The sequence below is a fragment of the Dipteris shenzhenensis genome, chromosome 27 (assembly GCF_047967505.1).
Source record: "Dipteris shenzhenensis isolate YYH24624 ecotype China chromosome 27, Dip_SZ_1.0, whole genome shotgun sequence".
NCBI lineage: Eukaryota > Viridiplantae > Streptophyta > Polypodiopsida > Gleicheniales > Dipteridaceae > Dipteris > Dipteris shenzhenensis.
Window position 1 is genome coordinate 45,633,898 of NC_141622.1, and position 26,686 is coordinate 45,660,583.

General features: G+C 45.6%; 1 protein-coding gene across 4 annotated transcripts in view; it reads left to right on the plus strand.

The window, feature by feature from the left end:
• The window catches only part of COQ3 (coenzyme Q 3), a 128,245-nt gene that overhangs the window by 64,313 nt on the left and 37,246 nt on the right, over nucleotides 1-26,686 (plus strand). For all 4 annotated transcript variants that reach the window (XM_087398415.1, XM_087398414.1, XM_087398416.1 and 1 more), the window contains one exon: nucleotides 3,998-4,147. In XM_087398415.1, the coding sequence (XP_087254541.1) occupies nucleotides 3,998-4,147 (150 nt within the window). The remainder of the gene's footprint in view (nucleotides 1-3,997; nucleotides 4,148-26,686) is intronic.

Sequence of the window (26,686 nt, forward strand, 5' to 3'; positions counted from 1 at the left end):
GATGTATCATCGAGGAGGCGAGGTCACGGAAGCAGAGTGTTTATTGTTGCTTTGTGGATTTTCGCAAGGCATTTGATACGGTCCCGAGAGCCCGCCTCATACGGTGCCTACAGGACTTGGATTATGACCAGGAGATCATTTGGGCTGTCATGGAACTTTACGAGAGAGTTTCTGGCAGAGTTCGGGTAGGATCTGGGTGGACAGACGAGATCATGAGTACCATCGGGGTCAAACAAGGGTGTCCTTTTTCGCCTACCTTGTTTGGCCTCTACATTGATGAGCTTGAGACAGTGATGCAGACACAGGGGGATATAGGTTGCTCTCTTGCGGGCACGCTGATCCAGATTTTGCTCTATGCAGATGACGTGGCTCTCGTCTTCCTCAGCAGAGGGGCTTCAGAGACACCTAGATGCACTACAGTCCTTTTGTGAGTCTCATGATTTGAAGGTCAACCTGGGTACATGATCTTCAATACATCTCGAGCCATCATGCGTCAGGAGCAGTTCACATTTGCGGGGTCATCTGTTGAGATAGTTTCATCATACACTTATATTGGGGTTATCTTCTTCAGATCGCCCGAGCTTCACTATGAGACCCGCGATGCAGGCACGCTTGAGTAGAGGGTATGCCTCATTGGCCAGGCTAGAGAGGCAGTGCTTCCGCTCACACTTTTAGGATCCATGTACCAAGGGGTTGCTTTTTGACTCCTTGGCTCGCCCATCGGGGATGTATGACAGTCCTTGTTGGGGGCCAGACTTGTTGGATACAGAGTGGACCCGTGTGGAGCGGCTACAGGTTCTCATGCTATCACGGATGACTCGTGGTAAGTCATCCGTTCCTCACCAGATCATTTAGGCTGAGTTTGGGTCACCCCCTTTACAGCTAGATGCTGCATTTCAGGTCATCACATATCTGTACCGAGTTAGGGAATATGGGGATTATACCTCGGGGAGTAGCAGGCTACCATGGATAGCTCTATCCTCTTCTTTGGCACTTGCAGCAGGAGGAGATCAGAGGTGCTGGTATGCACGTATAGAGAGATGGTTTGAGCGACTGGGGCTCCACATGGATAGACTACCTCCCTTCCAGTATAGCATGGATGCTCTGTTCTCTCCCCTCTTATCACACGAGGTCAACTAGGTTATCCGTGAGGATCTACTACAACTATACACTTTTTGGACCTGGTTGGAACCGAGTGAACTCCTAGTGAAGCTTAGCTTCTACAGAGATCACTTCTTACATATCACAGCGGAGGGTTTCATTGACCCACCAGGATACACACAGATTCACCTACCCCACTCGATGAGGATCTCTCTTGGGTAGTTCCGGGTCTCTTCACATAGACTTCGCATCGAGAGCGGCAGAGCAGAGTGACTACCCAGGGAGCGGCGCATATGCACACTATGTGACATACATGAGGTTGAGACAAAGGAGCATTTCATCTTCAGGTGTCCTGTGTACTATGAGATCCGAGGACGTTTCCATTGCCTCTTCAGAGATAGTTATGGGATTTTAGCCCATTTCCTCTCCTACCGAGACCAGCGGTGTTTGGCAGGTTTCATTCATGAGGCACTTAGACACTGCGAGAGGATACTCCAAGCACGGAGACAGGAGCAGACTTCTTCCTTGGTTGATCCCTCTCAGAGCTCTATCACGGAGTTCTTTCAGCTAGATCACATGGACTCCAACGAGACGAGGCCTCGACATGACCGTGACTCGGAGCTCGTGACCCGACAGCTCAGACAGAGGGTCGACACACAGATCACACTTGGAGACATTCCCTCCTTGTTTAGAGTTGGAGCCCGACTGACAGGGGTCACAGTAGCCCTGGTTCGACGCAGAGCTACGACCAGGAGACATGCCAGGACCGCACCTCTAAGTGGCTGACAGCACTCTATTGCCGACTTCATGCCTCCACTGCCTCATCCATCCTGATATCTTGCTTTTGCTAGGGATGATGATGATATTGATGATGATGCTGAGATTGATATATAGTCGACCATCGACATGACTATGTTGTACTTAGGACTTAGTACTGCCATTTTGCATTGGTATGGACGCTCGTTTAGTAGCTCCACTACCACAGCTCGTTGGATCAGGATTTTCACAGTCTCATAGACCCATCGGTCTTCCGAAGACTTTAATAGACTTTCTTTCTTTCTTTCTACTCCTATGGAGCCCGGGCTTGAGCTGTCCATTCACGATGCTAGTGAACCTTTTGAACCACAGCTTGTTGTATCAGGATTTTCAGAGTCTCATAGATCCATCGGTCTTCCGAAGACTTTAATAAACTTTCTTTCTTTCTTTCTACTCCTATGGAGCCCGGGCTTGAGCTGTCCATTCACGATGCTAGTGAACCTTTTGAATACCTTTGCTTACAGCCAAGATGTGGGATGCCTTATTTATTTATGCAACACACGTCCTGACATTCAGTATGCAGTGTCCCAGTTGAGCAGGTTTGTGCACAGCCCAAAGACTTCACATTGGCAGGTTATGAAGTGTGTATTTTAATATTTGCAAGGCACCCGTTCTCTTGGTTTGCTCTGTCCTGGAGGGGTGACTTTCACTTACATGCTAATAGCAAAAGGTTGGGCTGGTGATTCTAATACTCGGCAATCCATTAGTGGTAACTATTTCTTTCTTAGACACTCGTGCATTTCTTGGTTAACAATGGCTAGCTCATCATGTGAGGCTGAGTATAGGGCAGCCTTCACGGCCAGAGGTTATTGTATTTGGTTGAGGCATTTGCTGGGTGATCATGCATCATTGGAGGAGCCTACTGCAAATCTCATTGACCGCCAGAGTGCCATTGCAGTGCACGGAATCATGTGTTTCATGCTCACATTGAAATTCATTATCATTATGTCAAGGAGCGGCTAAATGCATGGGACACCAGCTTGGTCTTCTGCCCTACACAGCAAAATGTGCCAGATCTCTTCACCAAAGCATTACCTCCTCCAAAGTTTGAGGATTTTTGCAAAACTTAAAACTTATATTTGTTTGGTGATTGATGTTTACCCTGTATATTGTGACATTGTCAGTGCAGGGGGTGTTACAAAAATTTATAGTTCCTAAGACACTGGCCAATGTTATGTAATAAGGGGCTAAACCTCAGTTAGAGGTTGAATTAGATATCACATAACTTATGACCCCAATTAGGGTTCATTCTAGGGTTTTGTCTGTATGACCATTTGTGTAGCTGCAATTTCATTGCAGCTTGCTTCAACTCCATTCTCTTGCATTCTCTCACTTCCATTTCCAACACCTATCACTTGTTTGGTAACCATGGCTTGGGATTATTGTAATGCTGGGAATTGTCCTGTGAATCTTTAGGATAAATTAGTTACGGTTTTTGCACATTGTAGAATACATGGGTAATGGAATCGCATGGACATCTATAGTAAGTACCAAAAATATGGTTCTTATTTGTGTAGTCCGTATCACTTGTTTGGTAACCTTGGCCTGGGATTATTATTAATGCTGGGAATTGAGAATTAGTTTTTATATCAGATGCTTTTAAAATTTTACATTTTAGCGGCAAATGATTCATGACTGTAGAATGGAGTCTTGTTGTCAATGGTATGGCAATGGCCAATTTGTAAATTCTACAAGTTGCAGTTTTTGCACATTGCAGAATGCAGGGTAATCACATTAGGGTAATCACATTGCATGTGCATCTATAGTAAGTAAAAACAATATTTGTAATTAGAGCGCAAGTTCTGTTACTTGTTTCCAAACAAAAAATCATTTTTATGGGCAAATTTTTCTCAATAGTTCTTTAGCTTCTAACTATGTTCTGGTCTGTTGTATAACAGAGACATGTACATGCATTTTTAGTTCAACAATACAATTCTGTTCTTTAGCTTGTAACTATGTTCTGGTCTGCTGTATAACAGAGACATGTACATGCATTATTAGTTCAACAATACAATTCTGTTTGCTTTTATATTTGATCCTATCTCATTTTGGTTTCTCATGCTGAAGATGCTTGGTATAGGTAATTGAACATGTGGCAGACCCAAAGAATTTTGTTGAGTCATTATCTACATTAACCAAGGATGGTGGAGCAGTTATGATATCTACTATCAACAGATCAATAGCAGGCTACCTTCTTGCAATTGTTGCGGCTGAGCATCTTCTACGATGGGTACACTGTTGGATTTCTTCAAACAATTAGTATTTTTCACTAGGCGTCCAGTATTTTTTCTCTAGCTCTAGTGTTAGTGGGAGAATGGAAGGATGTAGGTTTGACACTCATTCTTGATTGATATTATCTGGAACATTTGATTGAATGAAATAAATTGAATTCTGTTTCCATGACACGATCTTTGATGAATATATAATGCACATGAAAGTCATATGATAAGTAATTGTAAAATTTTAGTAAAACTACTATACTTGATCTTTACATTGTCTTGTTTTAGTAGCTACAAATTCATTGCTGTTACAGTAGAAGCATCCTGCTTGATCTTTACATCTATCTAAATGCAAGGAAAGGGTTGACTCCATCATGATTTCAGAAAGAAAGAAAGAATGAAAGAAATTTTATTAGAGTCTTCGGAAGACCGATGGGTCTGTGAGACTGAAAGAAAACTGATACAAATCATAGTAAGGGTGGAGCTACTAAAACGAGTATCATCACCCGTGCTGAATCCTAAGTTTGATAATACATAATCAAATACACCTAGGTATGACAATGAAAAGAAAAAGGACTGAAGCGGAGCGGAATCCTCCGTATATCATGTCGCCCTAGCTGGTGCATAGCCGGTGATGGGACGCTGGCGTCCGTCAAGGGGTCCTGTGCGTCTCGGTTTCCTGGAGGAGGCTCGACGTAAGACTAGAGCTACCGTGACTCCCATGGGGCGTATCCCAGGTCTAAACAATGACGGGACCTCTCCCAGAGTGAGCTGTGTGTCCCCTTGATGTCTCGTGTGTCGTGTGGCGGTTGTCGGGTCGGGTCTTTGTCACGTCTGCGGCTAGACACTGGGCGATCAATGTCACTTGATGGGAAGAACTCTGTGATCCTGCTCTGAGAGGTGTTTGATGGTGTGGCCAAGCCCCATTGCCTGAGTAAGTACTCTCTGTGTCGGACCCCCTGGTGAATGAATGCCGCGAGATATCTCTGATCTGGGTAGGCGAGGAATCTGGAAAGGAGTCCGGAGTCGTCTTTGAAGAGACAGTGGTAGCGACCTCGGATCTTGTAGTACACTGGGCACGTGAAAATAAAATGCTCCTCCGACTCAACCTCTTGACAGTCGCACAATATGCATATGCGATGCTCCTTGGGGATCCCCTCTGCTCTGCCGCTCTCTATGCGGAGGCGGTGTGATGATACTCGAAACTGTCCGATGGAGATCCGTAGTGAGTGAGGCATATGAAGCTCAGTGTACCCCAGTGGTGTGATGAATCCCTCCTCCGAAATACGAAGACAGTAATCTCTGTAGAAACTCAGCTTCACTGGGAGCTCCCTTGGCTCTCCAACCAGGTCCTGAAGGGGTGTAGCTGCAGGAGATCCTCTCGAATGACCTGGTTGGTGTGTGGCCCGATCGGGATGGTGCGTGGGAGTACCGGAGGGGCATCTAAACTGTACAGAAAAGGAGGTATCCTATTGATGTGAAACCCTAGTCTCACAAACCATCTGTGAGTCCGTGCATACCAGCATCGCTTGTCTCCCTCTGCTGCAAACCTCATGGAGGAATCGAGAGCCAACCATGGCAACCTCTGTCTCCCTGATGTGCAGTCCCCATATGATCTAACCCGGTGTAGATATGTGACGGTCTGAAAGACTGCATCTAGCTAGAGTGGAGAAGCACCAAACTCGGCCTGAATGATGTGATGTGGTACAGATGGTTTCCCCTGTCCAGATCAAGGAGCGCGTGTCCATATGGTGGAATAGGCCCATGTCGGTCCGATGAGATTCTGGTCATACCTGCTCCGACTAGGTCCATGTCTAGTAGCATGATAGAGTCATCTTAGAAGTCCGGGAGTTGTGCTTGGCGCGTGATCGTGCTGGCGTTGAAGTTCCCAATAAGGATCACTTCCCCGCGGGCTGAAAGGTCTGGGATATCCTGATGTAAGGGTGCATATGGCGACGTCTCACCCTCCTCTTGGCCACTCTGGCGAGGTGGGATGTGTCTAGCGGGAAGTAGCATATTGCTATGAAAAGGTCACGAGTGGCTGTGCGTCAGATCCGGATCCACATGAATCGGGAGTGTGCGTCCTTTCTCTCAATGGAGATGGCTCCAGCAAGGTAAGACCTTTACAATACTGTGACCTTGCGTGATCCTCGGACTCTCCTAAATCCCTCGTCTCATCCCTGAAGGTGGACTCCCATGTGTGACTATCGGTAGTGGACGCTCTGGGCTCTGGTGTGTCTCTGTGGGGTGTAAAAGACTATGTCTCGTCCTTTGTAAGATTCCGAGAAGTGGAGAGGGGGAGGGGCAAGGCAGAGTGGAGAGGCTAGCGGGAGAGGCTAGTGGTAGGGAGCAGAGAGGCCAGCGGGCAGGGCGGAGAGGTTAGCGAGAGGGCGAGTGGAGAGGCTACGGGAGAGGCTAGCGAAGAGAGGCTACGGGAGAGGCTAGTGGGAGGGAGCAGAGAGGCCGGCGGGCAGGGCGGAGGGGCAGAGCGAGACGATGGAGAGGCTAGTGGTAGGGAGCGGAGAGGCTAGCAGCCTGAGTTGCCACGGGCGGAGGAGCTGCAGCAGCAGAGGGAGGTGCTGCAGCGGGCGGCGGGCAGCAAAGGCGGATGAGCAGGGGCGGAGCAGCAGCAGAGGTGGAGGAGTAGGAGCGGGCAGAGGGCGAAGCTGGGGCGGAGCAGAGGGAGGAGCTGCAGTGGGTAGGGCGGAGCAGAGGGAGGAGCAGCCAAACGGGGGCGGCTGAGGCGCAGCCAGCAGGGCAGATGGAGGCGCAGCCAAACAGGGGGCTGTTGCATGTGGAGGTGCAGCCAGACGGGCTGCGGATGGAGGAGCTGCAGGCGGGATGGCGAGCAGGAGCCTAGGAGGTGCGAGCAGGGCGGAGGGGAGGTGCGAGCAGGTGAGGATATTTTTTTAAATATAAATAAAATTTAATGAAGAGCAGATTTGCATTCCAAGCATGAGGAATTCCAGCAAGGACACTTATTTTTGATGCAGCAGACAGCAAATCAAAAGCCCTGCATCAACTGTAGGTGCACCATATATTTGTTGCTGAAGTTGCACTGATTTCACTGAATCCTCACCCAGGCTACAAAGTTCAGGTGAGATCTAGCTTGGAAGGTTAGACTGCATGCTCTTCTAACTTGTGAAACTTTGGGAAAGAATTTTTCAAAAGGAGGTGAAATTTGCAGATCTTGGCCCCATATTGAGGTGATTTTTCCATGTGTAAGTTCTTACAATATCAAAAATGGAGGTATGAGGAGCAAGCAAAATCCTAGTGCAGCATGCTCTTGTCTGGCATTTGCAGCAGTTGGTAGTCACCACTTTCCTAGATTTTGGCATTCTGGAATAGACAAAATTTTGCATTTTCAGGCTTCTGGTCTATGTATGCAGTGGATTTCCTCGTCTACCCAGATCAGAGATGCCTAGCGGCCTTCATTCACGAGGGGGTCCGACACAGAGAGTAGTTACTCAGGTGACCGGGCTTGGCCACACCACCAGACACCTCTCAGAGCAGGATCATAGAGTTCTTCCCATGAGTGATATTGATTGTCTAGTCTCTAGACGCAGACGTGAAAGAGACCCCGACTTGACGATCGTAGCACGACACACGAGGCATCGAGGGGACAATCAGATCACTCTAGGGGACCTCCCGTCATTGTTTAGACCCGAGGCACGCTCCACGGGAGTCACGATGGCTCTGGTCTTGCGTCAAGCCTCCTTCAGGAGACCGAGACGCACGGCACCCCTTGACAGACACCAGTGTCCCATCACCGGCTATGCACCAGCTAGGGCGACATGACATACAGAGGATTCCGCTCCCGCTCCAGTCTTTTTTCTTTTCATTGTCACACTCAGATGTATTTGATTATGTATGATCAGACTTAGGACTCAGCACGGGTGATGATGCTCGTTTAGTAGCTCCACCCTTACTGTGATTTGTATAAGGTTTTCTTTAAGTGTCGTAGACCCATCGGTCTTCCGAAGACTCTAATAAAATTTCTTTCTTTTATTTCAGGCTGAGAAGACCATTGTCTGGAGCACATCTGGTGCTGCAATTCAGTCACATTTGAGGAGCGTTTGCTGTTTGGCATCGAAGGATTTTTGGAGTGTTCAAATAGTCAACTTTTGCTGTCCAATTTTGACAGTTGGGGACAGATTTTTGAGGTGCATCGTCAAGCCAAGCACAATGAGCATTCATTTGGTTGTGCATTGTGTTCAGAGAATGTGTACTTGTCAGAGCTCTTGTATTTGTGCATTTGTTTTGAGATGGCCCAGAATTCAGGAGATGTTTTTGGTGTACTTGGCTAGGAGGATAAGTTGGATGGCACCGACGATTCTCTGTGGAGTATTGTGATTAGAAATCTTTTGGAGCATTATGAATAGGAGTGAGATGGACATAATCGCCAGTGAGAAAGTCCCAAAGTTCCAAGGGACTTTGGGACTTTGTCATTGGTAATAATGTCTGTCTCGCTCCTATTGCCTTGGCACTCCCCCACAGAAAGGAGGGGGATGTGGGCAACAAGCTTCACCATAAGCAGAGGCACAAGCACCTATTGGTACAGCTCTAGAGTAGAGAAGATGGGATGCACACGATGCACAAACTTTATCTTTGATCTAACTATTAGTGAAGAGGTCAATCCCACCTCACATTCAGTCCTACCGGACTTTGAAGAATGCTTGGGACACTTTAGAAGCAATATAATAGGTTTGTAATGAGGCAAGAGTGCATCTTTGAAAGAGAGCTTGTTTCCGTACATATGAAGGAGATTCAATGGCAGAGCATGCCACAAAGATTTAGGACTTGCATGAGAAACTTTTGAACATTGATGAAGTCATACTAGATACACAGCTGGTCTCTTCTACACTAAACTCCCTACCGAAGTCTTATCTTTCATTTATACTGCTCAACTTGTCCCTAAGGGGTAATCCCAACCCTCTCACCTTTCAGGAGTTAGTGGGACTTTTGTTGCAAGAAGAGCAAACTAGAAAGGAAATGTTAGTGAAGCGTGGTTGAGAACAAGCTTTTGCTGCAAAAGATACATATCAGCCCAAACATGATGCAGGACAGACTTCTGGTAAGGATAGAAAGGATGCTGAAAAGCCTAAGGGGAAATGCAAATGCCGATTTTGTACAAATCCTGCCAAAAGAGGATTGCAAAAGAGAAGAAGAAAGAGTTTGGTATGGCAGTTACATGCTCTTTGGCCACAAATGCAGGAAATGATGCCTCAATTAATTTGGCAGAGCATGATTGGTTATTCTTCGCATGCAATTATGATGCCTCGATGGATTCTTGCACATTTAATGTCAATGAAACTGCAGATAGGTTGTATTTTAATAGCGGTACATCCAGACACATCATGTCCAAGAAGGACTTGTTTGATATGCTGTAATCTGCTCTTGTTGGCAAGCAGGTATCTTGTTCCAACAATTCTTCTTATCCAGTTAAAGGGATTGGTGAGATTTTGCTTACAGTGGTTGATGGCTCTGATCTCTGCAGCAATGATGCTTTGTACGTCCTGAGGATAAAGAAGAATTTGCTTTCAGTTTCCTCATTTAGTAGAAGAGGATTTCAGGTCATCTTTGGAGATGGATGTTTGTGATAGGGAGAACGACTATGCATTGGTGTTATCAGGCACACTTTGTCACGGTCTATTTCAACTTGTAGCTTGTGAGAAAGTGCATATTCAGTTTCTATATCTACGTCTGCCATGCACTTGCATGCCAGGTTTGGGCATGCAAACTTTGGTAGTCTTATGCCTTTGCAGAAATTTCAGATGGTAGTTGTTATCTCCTGAAAGGCATGCCTGGTCTCAACTACTTTTGCATTTGGATCTAGTTGACCTCTGGAAGGAATTGCAGCCTCTGTCACCGGGCTACACTTTTCAACATAATGCTCTTTCCGCTTATAAGGCACAACTGGATTGTTGGTATAGTGTTGCTCCACAACAAAATGGGGATTTCGCATGCAAAATGTGGATTGACTATGCCTTTGTGCATTCAGACCATGCACCACTATGGCTGCGGTTATCTTTTCATAAGATGCCAGAGGATAGATTGCCACAAAGGCGACATCTAATCATCAACAACAGTTATTTGCAACATGCTGAATTCAAGGCAATGGTTACTGAAGCAGCTCATTGTCTTTCATCTAACAGCCATCTTCATGTTGATGATGCCTGGGCTTCTTTTATTTCTAAAATGCAAATGGTGATTAGAGCTTATGGCAAGTCTTACATGGAGACTCTGAGGGAAACCATTGCTCAGGCCAAGTCTACTTGTCAAGACCTCACTGAACTCAGTCATCATCATTCGTTGTCCATGCATGAGCAAACCACATTATGTCAGGCCAGACATTGTCTTAAACTAAATGATCACAGGAAACTGGCAAAATGGGAGACTAGAGCAAGACAAAGAGCCTTCACAGATAAAGGTTGCTTTTCCAAAGAATTTTTCAAGAGTTTGCATCAGAGGAGAATCAAAACAGAAATTTGCAGAGTGCTAATGCCTGATGGATCATGGACTACTTCACAGTCACAGCTTGCCTCTGTTTGTGTGCATCACTTCTCTCAGCAATTTGGCTCTGTAGCTCCTCCCTCGCAACAGGTTTTGCTTGCACGAAATTTACTGTTGCAAAATGTTTCTCCAATCATTTCCCCTACTCAAGCTTTGGAATTGGAGGAACCCTTTACTGAGAGGGAACTGTCAGATGCCATCAAATCATGTGGCAGATGGAAATCCCCTGGATGGGATGGCTTGACAGTCGAGTTTTTTCTAGCTTACTGGCCTATTTTGAAGCATCCACTACTATCTATGGTGAATGCTACATGGCAACATCAGAAAATGCCAGCCACATGGAAGAGACCTAAAAAACAAATTTGTGAGTCTTTGGCAGACTGGAGACCTATCACTCTTATGCCCGTAATTTACAAAGTCACTACCAAAATAATTGTTGCTCGGCTAAAGGGGTTTTTACATGATGGGTTACATCCTGCGCAATATGGCTTTGTCCCGCGTAGGCATATCACCGATAATATTGCTAATGCCTACATTGGAATTGAATATGCCAAATACACATAGCAGGATGTTTTGTTATTGCAAGTTGATATTGCCAAAGCTTTTGATACAGTTCAGTGGGATTTTATTTCATCGACTATGCAGGCTTTGGGTTTTGGCACAAAAATGCAGCAACTCATCAATTGGCTATATCAAGATAGTGAAGCTGCCTGCATACTTTCAGGAGATATTTCTCCATCTTGGACTCTGCCTCCTTGCCTCTGTCTAAGCATATATGTGAGGGGTGTATTCTCGGAAGAATGCACAGGCTCTCATTCCCCAGGGATGGTGCAATCAGGGCTGCAAAGAAGTTGCAGCTAGCTCACAGTGATGTTTGTGGTCCTATGAAGACACAGTCTGTTGGAGGTGACTTAGATTTTGCTACTTTTATAGATGCCTTCTCAAGATTCAATTGGGTCTTTGCACTCAGAAAAAATCAGAAGTGTTAGTGTGTTGAAGTATTCATTGCTGTGGTGGAGAATCAATCTGCTTGTAAGATACAGCCTCCGTGTTTGGACATAGGGGGGGAGTACATGTCCAACGAGTTAGCAAACTCCTTGGGTGAGAAAGGCATATCCACTGGTCTGCTATACTCTTGAGCTTAATGGAGTGGCTGAGCAGAAGAATAGGCCACTAATAGAAATGGAGAGGTGCATGATTAAGGCAAAGGACTGCTCACAAGTTTTGATAGAAGCAATCATGTGCTCAAATCAGGTTTTGAATAGGTGTCCCACCAAAAAACTTAAGGTTATGACACCGTATCAGAAAGAAGACCCAATGTCAGTTACTTCCATACATTTTTATTTTTTTTTTCATGAAAAAGACTTCTATTAAGTAAGAACAAAAACCCGCGAGAGCAAGCTCAAAGCGGAATACATCATGAAATCATGAGGATAATAAAAAACCCCCTCAGAGTGAGGTGGAAAGAAACCAAGGCTGAGGCTGAAAGTGCCATCTCAACCCTGTAGTAGATTCAGAGAAGAAAGGAGAATCCTTCCATTCCCTGAAGAAAGAAGCCCTCCTAGCTGAGGCTGCACGGGAGTCCCCCTGCATACCCGTCCATACGGCCATCAGAGTGTGTACGATGTCTGTCCAGATACTAGCCAATGTGTGCGAGGGATGAACCTGAGTACCCTCCATAGCCTCTGTGCATCTGGATCTCCAGATATGCCAGGCTGCTATGCTCGCTATAATCTCCCAAGAAGTATCCACAGAGGCATGTACAGCTGTAAAAGGACGGTGTGTAACCACATCCAACGAGCAGAGCTCAACCCGATGAAGTCGAACCGAAATGGCCCGGGAGGAGTCAAGTCCCTCGTAGAAAACCTGAGGTCCTGTAAGAGAAAGCCAAGCCACCGAGCCCCAAGTCATAAAGAGTGGGGAATGGGCAAAGTGACTGAAGATCCTGGCTATCCCCATCCAAATCAATCTCGCCTGTCTGCAATCCCATAAGCAATGCTGAATAGACTCCGAAGCAGAAAGGCAACGAGGGCAAGTAGGGTCGGCTCCGAATTTGGACCTCCAAAGGTTCACTGCAATCCCTCCATGAATAGAAAGCCAAAAGAAGATAGTGATCTTTCTATTCCTGTGGGATTTCCAGAGCCTCCTCCAGAAGTACCTCTGCTGATCCGCAGTAATACCAAAAGTCTCCCAATGAGGAACTCTGGAGGGTCTCCAACCTCTACTACTGAGCTGAAATCTCCTGGCATTACTGACCGTGTAACGAAAGAAGGGGATGGTCTTCTCTCGATGCCCCGCGTCAATCCACTCCCACTCTCCGGGGTCCCACTGTAAATACCTGATGGGAACTCCTCCATAGAGCCAAAGTCTCCAAGACCCGGTGGAGAGTAACTGGGGGTCAGGGTCTAAGAACCACTCTGAATCTGATCCCTGCATCAAAAGGCCTACGACCCTGATAGGCTGAAAAGCAGACTCAAGCAATATATCATCTGTAGATCTGAGCAATCTGCCACCATCCTGGACACTGAAAACCAAAGCATCCTCCTGTGCACCTCGGAAGGCTAAGACCTGAAGTGGAACCCCGCCTCTCGAGAAAGTACCTGCCCAAGTGGAGGTAGTGAGAGGCATATCATCTGTGTCTATCCAAGCCTCTGGAAGGGCTGACTCAATCTGCAAGATCCTCCCTGCACTCCCTCTGAGATGTCCTGTCAACCTTGACTTGGTTTCCTCTGGAAGCCTACGGAAGGCTTTCCAAGATCCCAAAGAAGAAGCAGGTCCCCTCTCCCACCTGGCCCACTGCATGTAGAGACTTCCATACATTTGGATGTGTAGCATATGCACATGTACCTCAGGCAGGGGAAAGCTCGATGAGAAAGCTAGGAAATGCATATTTGTGTGCCACAACATTGAAATCAATGGTCACAGACTCTACAATCCTGCAACCAAGAAAGTTTTCACTAGTAGAATGTTAATTTTGCTGAGAAATCAGATTGCCCCTTGCTGTATTTGACAAAAATCAGGGTTCATTGGATGCATTTGAAAGGCTGCTTCCCATCTCCTTTGATAAGGAGGTGATACACCTGCTGAAAATCAGAATTTGCAGCGTGATTCACATGTTGATGATGCCTCAGTTCAGCCTATGGCTTGACACCCCCAAGATGGGTTGCGATAAGCGATAAGTGTGAAGGTATATCTGCTCAAGTTGCAGAAAAAAGTAAACTGGAATGGCACTGCTGGAGAGGAACACGTGGGTGGTTCTTGCTGAAAACAGGGTCATATCAAACTAATGGAGGGACTTTTTAAGCGTCTGATGGAAATCACAAGCGTGTAGCATTGGGCTTTAATACCATGTGGCAAGATAAAAGCCTAGTTATCAAGATGCATAGAACTTTTCCAATACTTCTTATAAAGATTGTGTACAATAGAATTGGACAGCGGCTGCAAATGCAGGCTAAATACAAGATCTGCAGGTGACACCCTCAAATGTGTAGAGGTGTTGGGCAGTGTCTTTTCCTCCTGTACTTACCTCGTACTTGTGATGGCTCCTTTAGGAACCTCTTCTACTATAGAGGGACAGGAGGGCTGTATGGGCCACCCCACTGCACACAATATCTTTTTTGTTCATCCCTGTAGGCTGACTTTTACTAGGACCTAGGCTACCCTTTCTAGGCTGACCAAAGTGGCAGACTTGCCTGGCTGTATAATTAAAAAACTTGCTAACCCTTCTTTTCAAAGCAGTTTGAATTGTTTTGGTCACGGTGATAGGACAAAATCTGTACCAAGTTTTTGAGCACTGTATATAGCTGTGGGTAGGCACATAGTTGTACACATCTAGGGTAGGTGTGGGCTTTTGGCATTTGTGGATTTTTCTTTCACAAGCATGATGGACTAATGTATAGTTTTTTGAGACAATAAAGTATGTTTTGCAGGGACTTCATGGGAAATGATGAAATGCAATGTGGTTGTACCAGACTTCCAGAGCAAGGGTGTCTAGTGTGTGGTCAAGTGAAATGTTTTTGGGGTCATGTAAATCAAGTCATGAAGGGTTTCTTTATTTTATTATTCTGAGTCAATGTGCACTTGCATGCTATGGGAATTCGACATGTTTTGGTGCCCACGTCAAGGGGCTTTTCATGTGTGTGTACAGGGGTGCATGCAAGCTTTAATGTGCATGCTAATGTGTGTGGGAATTGTGTGACTAAAGGTCCAAAATGTGCATTTAATGTGCCTTGGGGGGATATTTGCATTTTTTAAATGGGAGTGGTAAAATGTCATTGATGAGGTGGCAAATTAGGCTGAGGTGGCTGGACTGATCGGGAAGGCATCCTGCACATGCAAGGTGGCTACGTGAAAGGATGAAGCGGAGCTTCTGGATTGTGAGCTGGAGCTACGTGAAGATGGCAGCTGGGAGCTGATTCGGTTTGACGTTGGAAGGATCTACAATGCAAGGGGAGGGTCTGGTAGATGAAAGAGAGGGTGTGCATAAGCGAAAGGCTGTGTGAAGGTCTATCTACGTGACGGGATGAGGAATTTCGACTGCATGCTTGGCATAGATGGATTCCAGGTGCTCCGTGATGACGAGCTCTGTGGTACAGTCGGCACTTACTGAAGTCTTGTAAAGACTTGGCTGTAGTAGATGATGCGGGCTGGGGAAAGGACTTTGGGCGACGGATAAACATAAAGCACGGTGGGTTCTCAGTTCTATGGGGAAGCGTCACTACTACCATGGAGGCTTGGGCAGAATATCTCGAGTGACAGAGAGCATGCGCTGTGAGCAACAAAGAAAGAGGGCTGTGGTTCTTGTGAAGACAGAGAAGAGGGGGTGGTGGCACTACTATGCAGCATGGAGTATCCTCAGCAACAGAGACTTCATGAACTCCGTATGCAAAGAGAGAGAGGGACGAAGGAATGGCAGTCTAAGGCAAAATGGAACGTGACCTTCATCAATGATGGTTGTCCTAAAGGAGCTGGGCACTCTTCGTGGAAGAACGTGAGATTGATGCTTGCTGCAGATGTTCGTCAATCACTGATCTTCTGCTTTGTGAGGGAAGAAAAGCTATCCTAAAGGAATTGGAAGCCTCTTTGACAAGGTTGTGATCTTATGTTGATTTGATCTTGGGAGATTCCTGGGTACTGATAGAGAAGGAGAAAGAAAGAAAGAAAGAAAGTTTATTAAAGTCTTCGGAAGACCGATGGGTCTATGAGACTGTGAGAATCCTGATACGAGCGCTGGTAGTGGAGCTACTAAACGAGCATCCATACCCATGCAAAATGCAAAATGCAAAAAATGCAAAAATGCAGAATGGCAGTACTAAGTCATAAGTACAACATAGTCATGTCGATGGTCGACTATATATCAATCTCAGCATCATCATCAATATCATCATCATCCCCAGTAACATGAAGATATCAAGATGGATGAGGCAGTGGAGGCATGAATTCGGCAATAGAGTGCTGTTGGCCACTCAGAGGTGCGATCCTGGCACATCTCTTGGTCGTAGCTCTGGGTCTAACCAGGGCTACTGTGACCCCTGTCGGTCGGGGCTCCGACTCTAAACAAGGAGGGGATGTCTCCAAGTGTGATTTGTGTGTCGACCCTCTGTCTGAGCTGTCGGGTCACGGGCTCCAGGTCACGGTCATGTCAAGGCCTCGTCTCATTGGGGTCCATGTGATCTAGCTGAAAGAACTCCGTGATAGAGCTCTGAGAGGGATCAACCGAGGAAGAAGTCTGCTCCTGTCTCCGTGCTTGGAGTATTCTCTCGCGGTGTCTAAGTGCCTCATGATTGAAAGCCAGTCACAGATGCAGGGTAAGTTTTCTTCAGTAGAGTGATCATTTTGTTTTCTTCCCAGAAGAGGTTGGGTGGTATTTCTGGTTGGGAGTGTGTTTAAGATAAGTTAGTCAAGAGGAGAGATGGCTCATGAATTTCCTCGATTTCACGGGCTGCCCAATGAAGACCCAGAGAGGTTTTTAGAGTGCTCGGAGTTCACAACTCTTATCAAAGACAGGAATCCTCCATAAGTCCTTCAGATTCTATCCTTTTGTCTGTTGGGAGAAGATGATCAAGGTGCTGATAGAAACCCGACTTATCCAGAGGTGAGGACAGCTTTCCTGGACAGGTTTATGTGTGTTAGAGATCCTGATGGCATTTGGAGAGAGCTATGTTTATTGCAGCAACAGCCGACTCAGCTAGTGGATGAGTATGTCGGTAAGTTCACTGTGTTGTGGAATAAATGGCAGGTGGCCTTATTGCCTGAAGTTCCTCCCAGAGTCATAAAAAAGGATAGGTTTGTTGCTGGTCTGAAGCCGGAGATTAGGATAAAGATTGAATGTAAAGAGCTGGTCACTTATGAGGATGCTCTCAGGGTAGCAAAAGAGAAGGAGAGGAAGTAGATAAGATTGTCACAAATGATGCAGGAGATGCCAATGGTTCAGCATGTGCCTGAAATTATCTCTCATGTGAAGCGAGAAATACAGAAGCTTGAAGTCAGGAAGGAGGAGAATATAAAAGAAGAAATTCATGAAATGTTGGAGTTTATGAAGAGTTTGAGTTTGAATTTGATAGAACAGGAGGGAAAGAGGTAGATCATCAGGTGGTTATGGCAGAGGTAGGATGCCTTCTTCAAATAATCCAGGCCCGTGTCAAGCAGGACGAGGCCAAGGGTCATTTGCACCTTGTGTCCAGTGCTTTAATTGTGGAGAGTGGGAACATTACAGCACACACTGTGATAAGCCTCCTCATGTTGGAGGTGATGTTTATCCATTGCCAACAGGGTTAAATAATAGGGTGAATGATCATAGTGTAGAAGTAAAAGATGCAGGTCAGCCTAGTACCTCTGGAATCCGTAAAGCCTCTGCAGAAGAGAAAGGGAAAGGTAAGGCAGTTACATTCAGCTTGTTGGAGTTGGAGGAAGTTAAAGATGTCACGCCATTAGGGAAGAGAGATAGAGAAGAGGAGGTTGGTCTGAGTGCAAAGAAGGGGAAGCAGTCTGAGGAGATGATGACCTACAAAAAGAAGTAGAGTAGGAAGCCCAGAAGGAAGTACAGAACTCTAGATTATCCCATGGGGAAGGAGCAGGGAGATAATGATTTGGTGGAAGATCTTTCAGCGAGGAAACCGGACATTACATTTGCCCAAATGATTGGTCTATGCCCAAAGCTTTAAAAAGAATGGAGGCGGGCTGTAAATCCAGCAAAGAGGAACTCTCATAAAGGTACAATTAAGCTGATGTCTGTCTCAGAGTTACCAGATCTTTTACCTGTTGTAGAAGCCTGGCATAAAGGAAAGGGTTTTGGAGAGGCCTATATTTTTTTTGCCGAAAAAACAGTGCTAATTATATTACTTCGAGAACAAAATACAAGAGGTCAGCTTATAGCTGACGGGCTGCGTTCACAAACCGGACGCAGCCCTAAAAGGTAGCATAATAAATCATACTCTCACGGAGGGATATGCTGAGTGTGAATGAACAGCCATCGGGGTGGTGAGTAGTGCCACCGAAGGCCCTGCGTAGTCTGCTCGAAGAAGAGGCTCTGTGTGTCCCAAGCCTGGAGGAAGCGTCTCCGCTTCTCCTGACCAGCCCGGGAGTCTCCCTGAATCTGGTCCCACTGGCCTCTGAGGGTATGAATAATCTCACTCCAAATCTCCGCCATGATCTGGGCAGTCGATAAGGAGGTGCCACCGAGGATCTGCGCGCAGCGCGAGGTCCAGATGTGCCATCCTGTAATGCTGCTGATAATCTCCCAGACTGGCGGCCTCTCCCGAACTCCTGTATCAGCCTCTGCTAGGTGCTGTGGGATACCCTCGAGCGGTCCCCACGTCCCCTGTGTGATAAGGAAGGTGGGGTCCTGCTGGCATGCCTCGAACAAGTGATGAAGACCAGGTGCGGTGCTGCACCAACAGAACGCGCCCCAAGTGATCACTCCTAGCTCTGGTGCTGCGCGAGTAAGAAGCCCGAAGGTCCACCTCCACACTTCCTGGGCGCGCGTGCAGCTCCACAGGCAGTGTTTTGGTGACTCCTCATCCGCATGGCAAATCTGACAGCAACCGTCCTGGCCTATCTGCCTCAACCATCTCCCCACTGGAAGACCTTTGTGGGCAAGGAGCCACAGGAAGTATGAGATCTTCCGCGGCCGCCAGCTCTCCCACAAGGCCTTCCAGAATGCCTGCAAAAAGAACCTGGAAATACCCTGTGCGTACCAGCTAGGTCGCTGGGTGGGGGGGCGGCACTGCATCCTCCCGAGAACTCGCCTGCCCAGAGTCGTGCTGTAAGCGAAGAAGGAAGTCGGCCCCTGTCCTGTCACAATCTCTGGCCACCACCACTCTCCTGGGTCCCACTCAAGCTCTGACAAGGCCCGCCCCTCCCAGAGCCAAAGACGCCAAAGCTGCAACTGGTCCTGCTCGATACTAGGGTCGGTACGCCAGACCTTCCCCAGAAGGCCTACGACCCTAACCCTCTGCCACGGGAGTAGGGGGTCGATGAGCGCATCCTCTCTCCTGAGTCGTCCATCCCCTGAAACCGCGAAGAAGGCGATAGAGGAGTCATCCAAACGTCCTGCGACCACCAGTGGGATGCCACGGGGGGTGAACTGTCCCATCCAACGGGTGTCTCCAGGCATGAGGACCTGAGGCTCAGGTGGAGCCAACCAAGCGGCTGGGATCGCTCCGTCAATCTCCGTGCGTCTCGCCTGGACTCCGCGTGCACCTCCAGCTGCGACTGCAAGATCAGTCATCTCCAGATGTCTGTACGTATCCCGGAGAGGCCTATATAGATGGGGGTGCACAGATTTGTGTGATTACTCAGGCTTGTGTGGAGAGATTAGGACTGAAGATATCCCGCTCCTCTAGTTATCACATCAGAATGGCAAACCACTCCAAGGTGAAGACTTTAGGGATAGTACCTGGTCTAGAGGTTGAGGCATTCAGTGTTTCATGTCGAGTGGATTGTCATGTGATGCCTACGGGGTTGGGAGCCTATCCTTTGATTCTTGGAAGGCCGTGGTTGAGGAAGGTAGGTGCAATTCAGAATTGGCAGAAAGGAATCTTTTCTGTACATATGAATGGGAAGAAATTGAATTTCGATATGGTAAACAGGGCTGAAGTTTCAGATTTAGCAAGTGAAGAGGAAGAGAGAAGTGAAACCAGCAGTGAGGATGAGAGCTCGGTGACTTAAGAAAGTGATGAAGGAACAATAGCATCGGTGGATTTGGTAGATGAGGATTCACAGGTAGATTTTGTGGGGGCAGCAGGGTTCGGTGAGGAAGAGGTGGATAGGTTTGAGGTTATCGAGGATTTAATGGAGCCCAAATGTTCTCAAGAATCAACCCAGGTGTTGATTGAGCAATCATTGAATCCTGATCTCAATGTTTAGGAGAAAGAAGAATATTTGAAGATGTTGCAGAAATACCCCAATTTGTTTATCACCTCTTATGAGGAGATCAGGGGATTTAAAGGGAAGCCTCTGAGGATTGAGCTGAAGGAAGGTGCCAAACCTGTTTTTCAGAAAATAAGAAGATTAAGCCCGAAACAGAGAGATGTGCTGAAGGAAGAGGTAGATAAGCTTCTCAAGGCAGGAATAATTTATCCTGTAGTTCACTCTTGTGGTCATAGTGCCAAAAGGTGTGGACAAATGGAGATTCTGTGTTGATTACAAGCCTTTGAATGCAGTGACAAACTTTTCTGGATGATATTCTTGATAAAGTGGCGGGTCATGAAATGTACAGCTTGTGTGACGGATATTCAGGGTACTTCCAGATAGCCATAGCCCAGGAAGATCAAATCAAGACTACCTTCATTAACCCTGGGGCTGTTTTTGTTATAGGAAAATGCCTTTTGGAGTTACCAACGGCCCCTCGCACTATCAGGAGAATTCTGATATGATTTTATCACCTTTCCTGGATAAATTTTGTAAAGTGTTTATTGATGACATCTGTGTGTACAGTGGAAGAAGGGAGCACTGTGGCAAGCTGGATCAGGTATTTTATGAGATTGATAATAATGGTTGTCAATTAAATCCTAAGAAGACTTAGTTAGCTCAGACCAGCATTAAAATATTGGGGCATATTGTATCTGAGAATGGGATTGAGCCAGATCTTGGTAAAGTAAAAGCTTTAGTTATGCTGTCCTCTCCTGAGAATACCAAGCAGTTGTATACCTTTCTCCAGAAGGTGAAGTATCTGTCGAGATTTATTCATATGTTATCTCAGATTTTGTATCCTCTTCAACAGGTGGTAAAATCTGAGCCTCTGAAATGGACGACAGAGAGTGAAGAGGTGTTTGAGGCAGTTCAGGAATCCTTGACTCATATTTCAAGTGTAAAGCCATCAGATTATTCCAGGACTTTTTATGTGAATCCGTCTGTAGGACCGGATGCTATTGGTGCTATTCTTTTGCAGCAGGGAGAGGGTTCCAGATATATGAGGCCAGTCTATTATGCCAGCAGGGTGAAGAGTGAAGTAGAAAGGAAGTATTTAGTGGCTGAATTGGTCCTAGCTAGCCTCTTGTATGCCTGTAGGAGATTTCGATCTTATCTATTGTCAAGACCTTTTGTGGTTCTCACCTCATGTTCACTACTGCCTCATATGTTGAACAGTACAAACATCTCCAGGAGCATGATTAAATGGATAGTAGAGTTAAGGAGTAATCTTTTACCTTCTTGGTTGAGAACTCTACCAGAGCTTCCTTGGTTGATCTCCTCACCTATAAGGAAGGACCTATTTTAGTTGAAGATGTGGAGAAGAACACTAACATGAATGAAGAAAAAGTACTAGAGGATGCATTTGTTTTACACTTTGATGATCTTACAAAAAAAGTTTAAATAAAAGTACAGGAGGAATTGTCATTTATGATCCTGGAGGAAAGGAGATTCGAAAAATGAGAATTCAGCTCGAAGCCAGCAGTAATAATGAAGCTGAATAAGCAGCCCTCTTCGAAGGTTTGAAAGTATGCATTAGTCTGGGTATAAAGAGACTCATGATGAAGGGAGATGCTCTGTTGATTGTGAAGCAAATTTTAGGTGTCTAGAAGGTTAAGCATGCTCATTTGAAGAGATGGATAAGCGTGGTGAAGAAATTGTTAAATCGATTGGATGCCTGGACACTCCAGCATATTGAAAGAGGTAAGAATGTAAATGCACATGATGCTGCGCAGGAAATTACAGCAGCTTATGTTGATGGAGTAGGAGTGCAGGAGCCCTTATACAAAGGAAGGGAGACATTAGCTTGTGAGGAAAGCTTCCTGTTAACTGGTCAAGTGCCTGAAGAAGTTCCGAAACAAAGAAAATACAGATTTATTAAAAGCTGTACTCATTATTGTCTAATAGATGATGTTCTTTACATGAAAGGGGCTGATCTAGTGCTCAGAAGAATTCCCTGGCATGAGGAAGTTTTATATATTCTACAAAAGCTAATCAAGAGGGAGTATGTGGAGGACATTTTGCTTTCAAAATCATGCTAAGGAAAATACTTATAGAAGGGTATGTGTGGCCGTCCCTTCAGAGAGACATAAGACATTGGTGCAGGTCATGCCTACAGTGTCGGCAGATGAGTAAGAGGATCTTACATCCAGAACTCAGAAATATCATGCTTGCTTATAATATTTTTGAGAAATGGGGAATAGATGCCATCGGTCCTCTACCCATGACAGCCAGGGGAAATTGTTATGTGCTGACAGCTGTGGATTATTTGACGAGATGGGCTAAAGCACGCGCAGTACGGGCTGTCAATGCAAAATCTGTATGTATGTTTGTGTATGAGGATATCTACTGTAGATTTGGTGTGCCACTGGAGCTGCTTTCTAATAGAGGTCCAAGTTTCAGGAGTGAACTGATGGATTTATTATGTGGAAAGCTGAAGATTAAACACAGATATGCAAGTCCCTATTATCCTCAATATAATGGGATGAATGAAAAATTTAATGGTGTGTGTACTAATATCATGGGAAAGATCATGAGAACACATGAGAAGGAGTGGGACCTTGCTTTGCACTGGGCTTTATGGGCTTACAGAGTTACAGTAAAAGAAGGCACCCAGTTTTCACCATTTCATCTTGTTTACGGGAAAGAAGCTCTATTACACTTGATTTGCAGGAAGCACAACTAGACAGACAAAAGGCGGTGGAACATTATGCTTTAATTTAAGAGGAGAATCAGAAGAGACCAAACAGGAAATTCAGGGATAAGAAAATCGAGGAGGGTGATCTAGTTTTGAGATACAACAGTAGTCTGGATCCTACCTTCAAGAAGAAATTTGTGACCAAATGGGATGGACCTTTTCATGTGACGAAGAAATTCAAAAATGGCTCATATCAACTTGAGAATTTGGATGGTCAGCAGCATAAGAATAGAGTCAATGGCTTTAGACTAAAGAAAATACTTTCATAGGATCATGAGTATAGGCAGTTGTGGACCTACTGTGATGAAACCAGACAAGTCGGAAGACCTCATGGATGAGGATATCTCTGAAGAAATGCAAATCTTATATACCCCTATCTACAAGACATGAATGTCTGCAGACTTGGGGATGGGCAAAATGATAGGACAAATTCTGTATCAAGTTTTTGAGCACTGTATACAGCTGTGGGTAGGCACATAGTTGTACACATCTAGGGTAGGTGTGGGCTTTTGGCATTTGTGGATTTTTCTTTCACAAGCATGATGGACTAATGTATAGTTTTTTGAGACAATAAAGTATGTTTTGCAGGGACTTCATGGGAAATGATGAAATGCAATGTGGTTGTACCAGACTTCCAGAGCAAGGGTGTCTAGTGTGTGGTCAAGTGAAATGTTTTTGGGGTACCAGACTTCCAGAGCAAGGGTGTCTCGTGTGTAGTCAAGTAATATGTTTTTGGGGTCATGTAAATCAAGTCATGAAGGGTTTCTTTATTTGATTATTCTGAGTCAATGTGCACTTGCATGCTACGGGAATTCGACATGTTTTGGTGCCCACATCAAGGGGCTTTTCATGTGTGTGTACAGGGGTGCATGCAAGCTTTAATGTGCATGCTAATGTGAGTGGGAATTGTGTGACTAAAGGTCCAAAATGTGCATTTAATGTGCCTTGGGGGGATATTTGCATTTCTTAAATAGGAGTGGTAAAATGTCACTGATTGTTGGGTGGAGTGAACTACGGAAGCAACAGGAGACGGAGGCAAGAAGCAAAGCGTGCTGCTGAAGTTGTATTACCGACGTTATAAAGAATACAAAAGATACACCTAATATAATGAAACCCTAACTGGGTGTCATACATGTACTAGGTGTCCCAACTGGAACTAGTACTAGGTGTACCATAGGTCCTAACTGATAATATCTAGGCCTACAAGGCACATACCAAGGAATGAGTGACATCTATGGATAGCCCATAGAGTGGCCTACAAACCCCCCTCGACGGTATGGGCTGAAGTATCTTGGAAACGTCTCAAGATACCTGAAAGACTAGGTCATGGTTGCACAAATTCATCCAATGTGGATATAGCAACCTATGACTATACAGAGAAGGCAGATCACGTAACAAAAGGGACCAAGTGTAAAGCTTGTCGAAAAGCTTCAAACTTAGGCCGTGGAAGAGCCTTAGTGAATAGATCTGCCAAGTTGTCCTCAGTGGGAACATAAGACAACTTGATGTCACCATCTGACCATCTCTCTCTGACATAATGATAATGAACCTCAATGTGCTTTGTGCGAGCATGAAACACTAGATTTCGTGCTATAGCCAAAGCACTCTGACTATCAGTATGGATGACGGTAGGAGCTGTCTGACCAATCAGAAGATCTGCAAGTAATTTCCGTAGCCAAACACACTCTACTGTAGTTGTGAAAGCTGCTCTGTACTCAGCTTCACAACTAGATGTGGCAACTGTAGCCTGCTTCTTGCTGAACCATGAGATGCATGAAGAACCAAGCATAAAACAATTGCCACTTTGGGATCTACGTGTATCCTGGCAACCAGCCCAATCACTATCAGTGAACCCATGCATGATAAGTGAAGTATCAGCCCTGTAGAGAAGGCCCAAGTATTGCGTGCCTTTGATGTACCTGAAGACACGTTTCACTGCATGCCAATGGTGATGAGTGGGACTGTGCATGTGTCTGCTCAACTGAGAAACCACATACTGCAAGTCTGGCCGAGTATGACATAGATAAAGCAAACAACCAACTGCCTGCTGATAGGAGGTAGCATCACCTGGACCAGTGCCATCTTCAGCAGAGAAATGAAAACCAGTCTCTAATGGGGTGGAGACAGGTTTACAATCTTCCATCTGAAATCTATGTAGAAGCTGCCCAATGTACTTCGATTGTGACATCACAATTCCCCCCTTAGATCGAGCAAATTGAATGCCCAAATAGTAGTGCAACTGGCCAAGATCAGTCATTGAAAAAGACTGCTGTAATTCCTGCTTGAAATCTGCAATTTTCTCAGGATGTGGCCCAGTGAGAATCATATCATCCACATAGAGGATCAAAATCAGCAAATCTTCCCCCCTCTTGCGGATATATAAAGTAACTTCTGTAGGACTATTCTTGAATCCAAGGCTGAGCAAATGAGTGTGTATCCTATCATACCAAGCCCTGGGTGCCTGCTTCAATCCATATAAGGCTTTCTTAAGCCGGCATACCTTGCGTTCAGACCCTTCAACCTCAAAGCCTGGAGGTTGAGCAACATAGACTTCCTCTACCAAAAGACCATTGAGAAATGCTGTCTTTATATCCAACTGATGCACCTCCCAACTATTATGGGCAGCCAGGGCAATAACACATCTAATGGTGGTGATGCGTGAAGTAGGAGCAAAGGTCTCTTCATAATCAATGCCCTCTCTCTGAGCATAGCCTTTGGCCACAAGACGGGCTTTGTACCTGTCAACTAAACCATCAGCTTTTCTTTTTACCTTGTATACCCACTTAGTCCCTACTGCATGTTTGCCTGCAGGCAAGTCACATAACTCCCATGTTTTGTTTGCATGAATGGAGTCCAATTCATCCTGCATGGCTTTCATCCACAATTCATTTGAGAAAGCATCTTTGTGACAAACAGGCTCCTCATCAAATGCGATAGCAATCAATGCATGAGCAACCGAGTTTGCCAAATCTCTTTTGGCTGCAGCTCTCGTACGTGCCTGCAAAGGAGCATCAAGTTTGTTGTCCTTCAGAGTTTCAAAGAGCCAACGAGGAGCTCTTTTAGGCTGTCTAATATCAGCCAATTCTTGCTCTACTGCCTCTTTCACAATGTCCTCAGAAGCACATGGCATCTGTGTCAAAACATGTGGCTGTCCGGACTGTGTAGTAGGCTGTAAATGAGCATTAGGTGGAGGAGCATAACCCTGTGGTGCATCATCTGAGTCATCAGATCCAAGCAATGGCACAGGACTATAAAAAATATCTGAGACACCAAGTGTAGACTGCACTTTGCAGTCCCGCAAGGGCATGGAAGATGTCTCATCAAAGATGACATCTCTATTGACAATTACCCTCCTGGTGGAAGGCTCATAAAGTCTATAACCCTTACTCTCTGCACTGTATCCCAAAAATATACATTTTATAGCCTTATCATCCAGCTTTGTCCGTGTGAAGGCACATGTGCATAGGCCAAACACCCAAAAGTACGCATGTGAGAAATGGTTGGCTTGTGTCCTTTCCAAGCCTCATAGGGTGTGACTGTTTTCAATGCTTTGGTGGGGCTCCTGTTGAGCACATAATTGGCACATGTGACTGCATCCAGCCAAAACATATTGGGCAAATTCTTGCCCTTAAGCATACACCTGGCCATTTCCATAACTGTCCTATTCTTTCTCTCAGCAACTCCATTCTGCTGAGGAGTGTAAGGAATTGTACACTCATGATGAATACCACGGGATTTCATGTAAGCATTAAATTCCTCTGACATATATTCACCACCTCTGTCTGATCTCAAGTGTGCAATCTTCAAGCCTGAATCATTTTCAGCCAAGGCAATGAAATGCTTGAAGCAGGTAAGCACCTCTGACTTGGACTTCAATGCAAAGATCCAAGTATACCTGGTAAAGTCATCAATGAATGTCACAAAATAATAG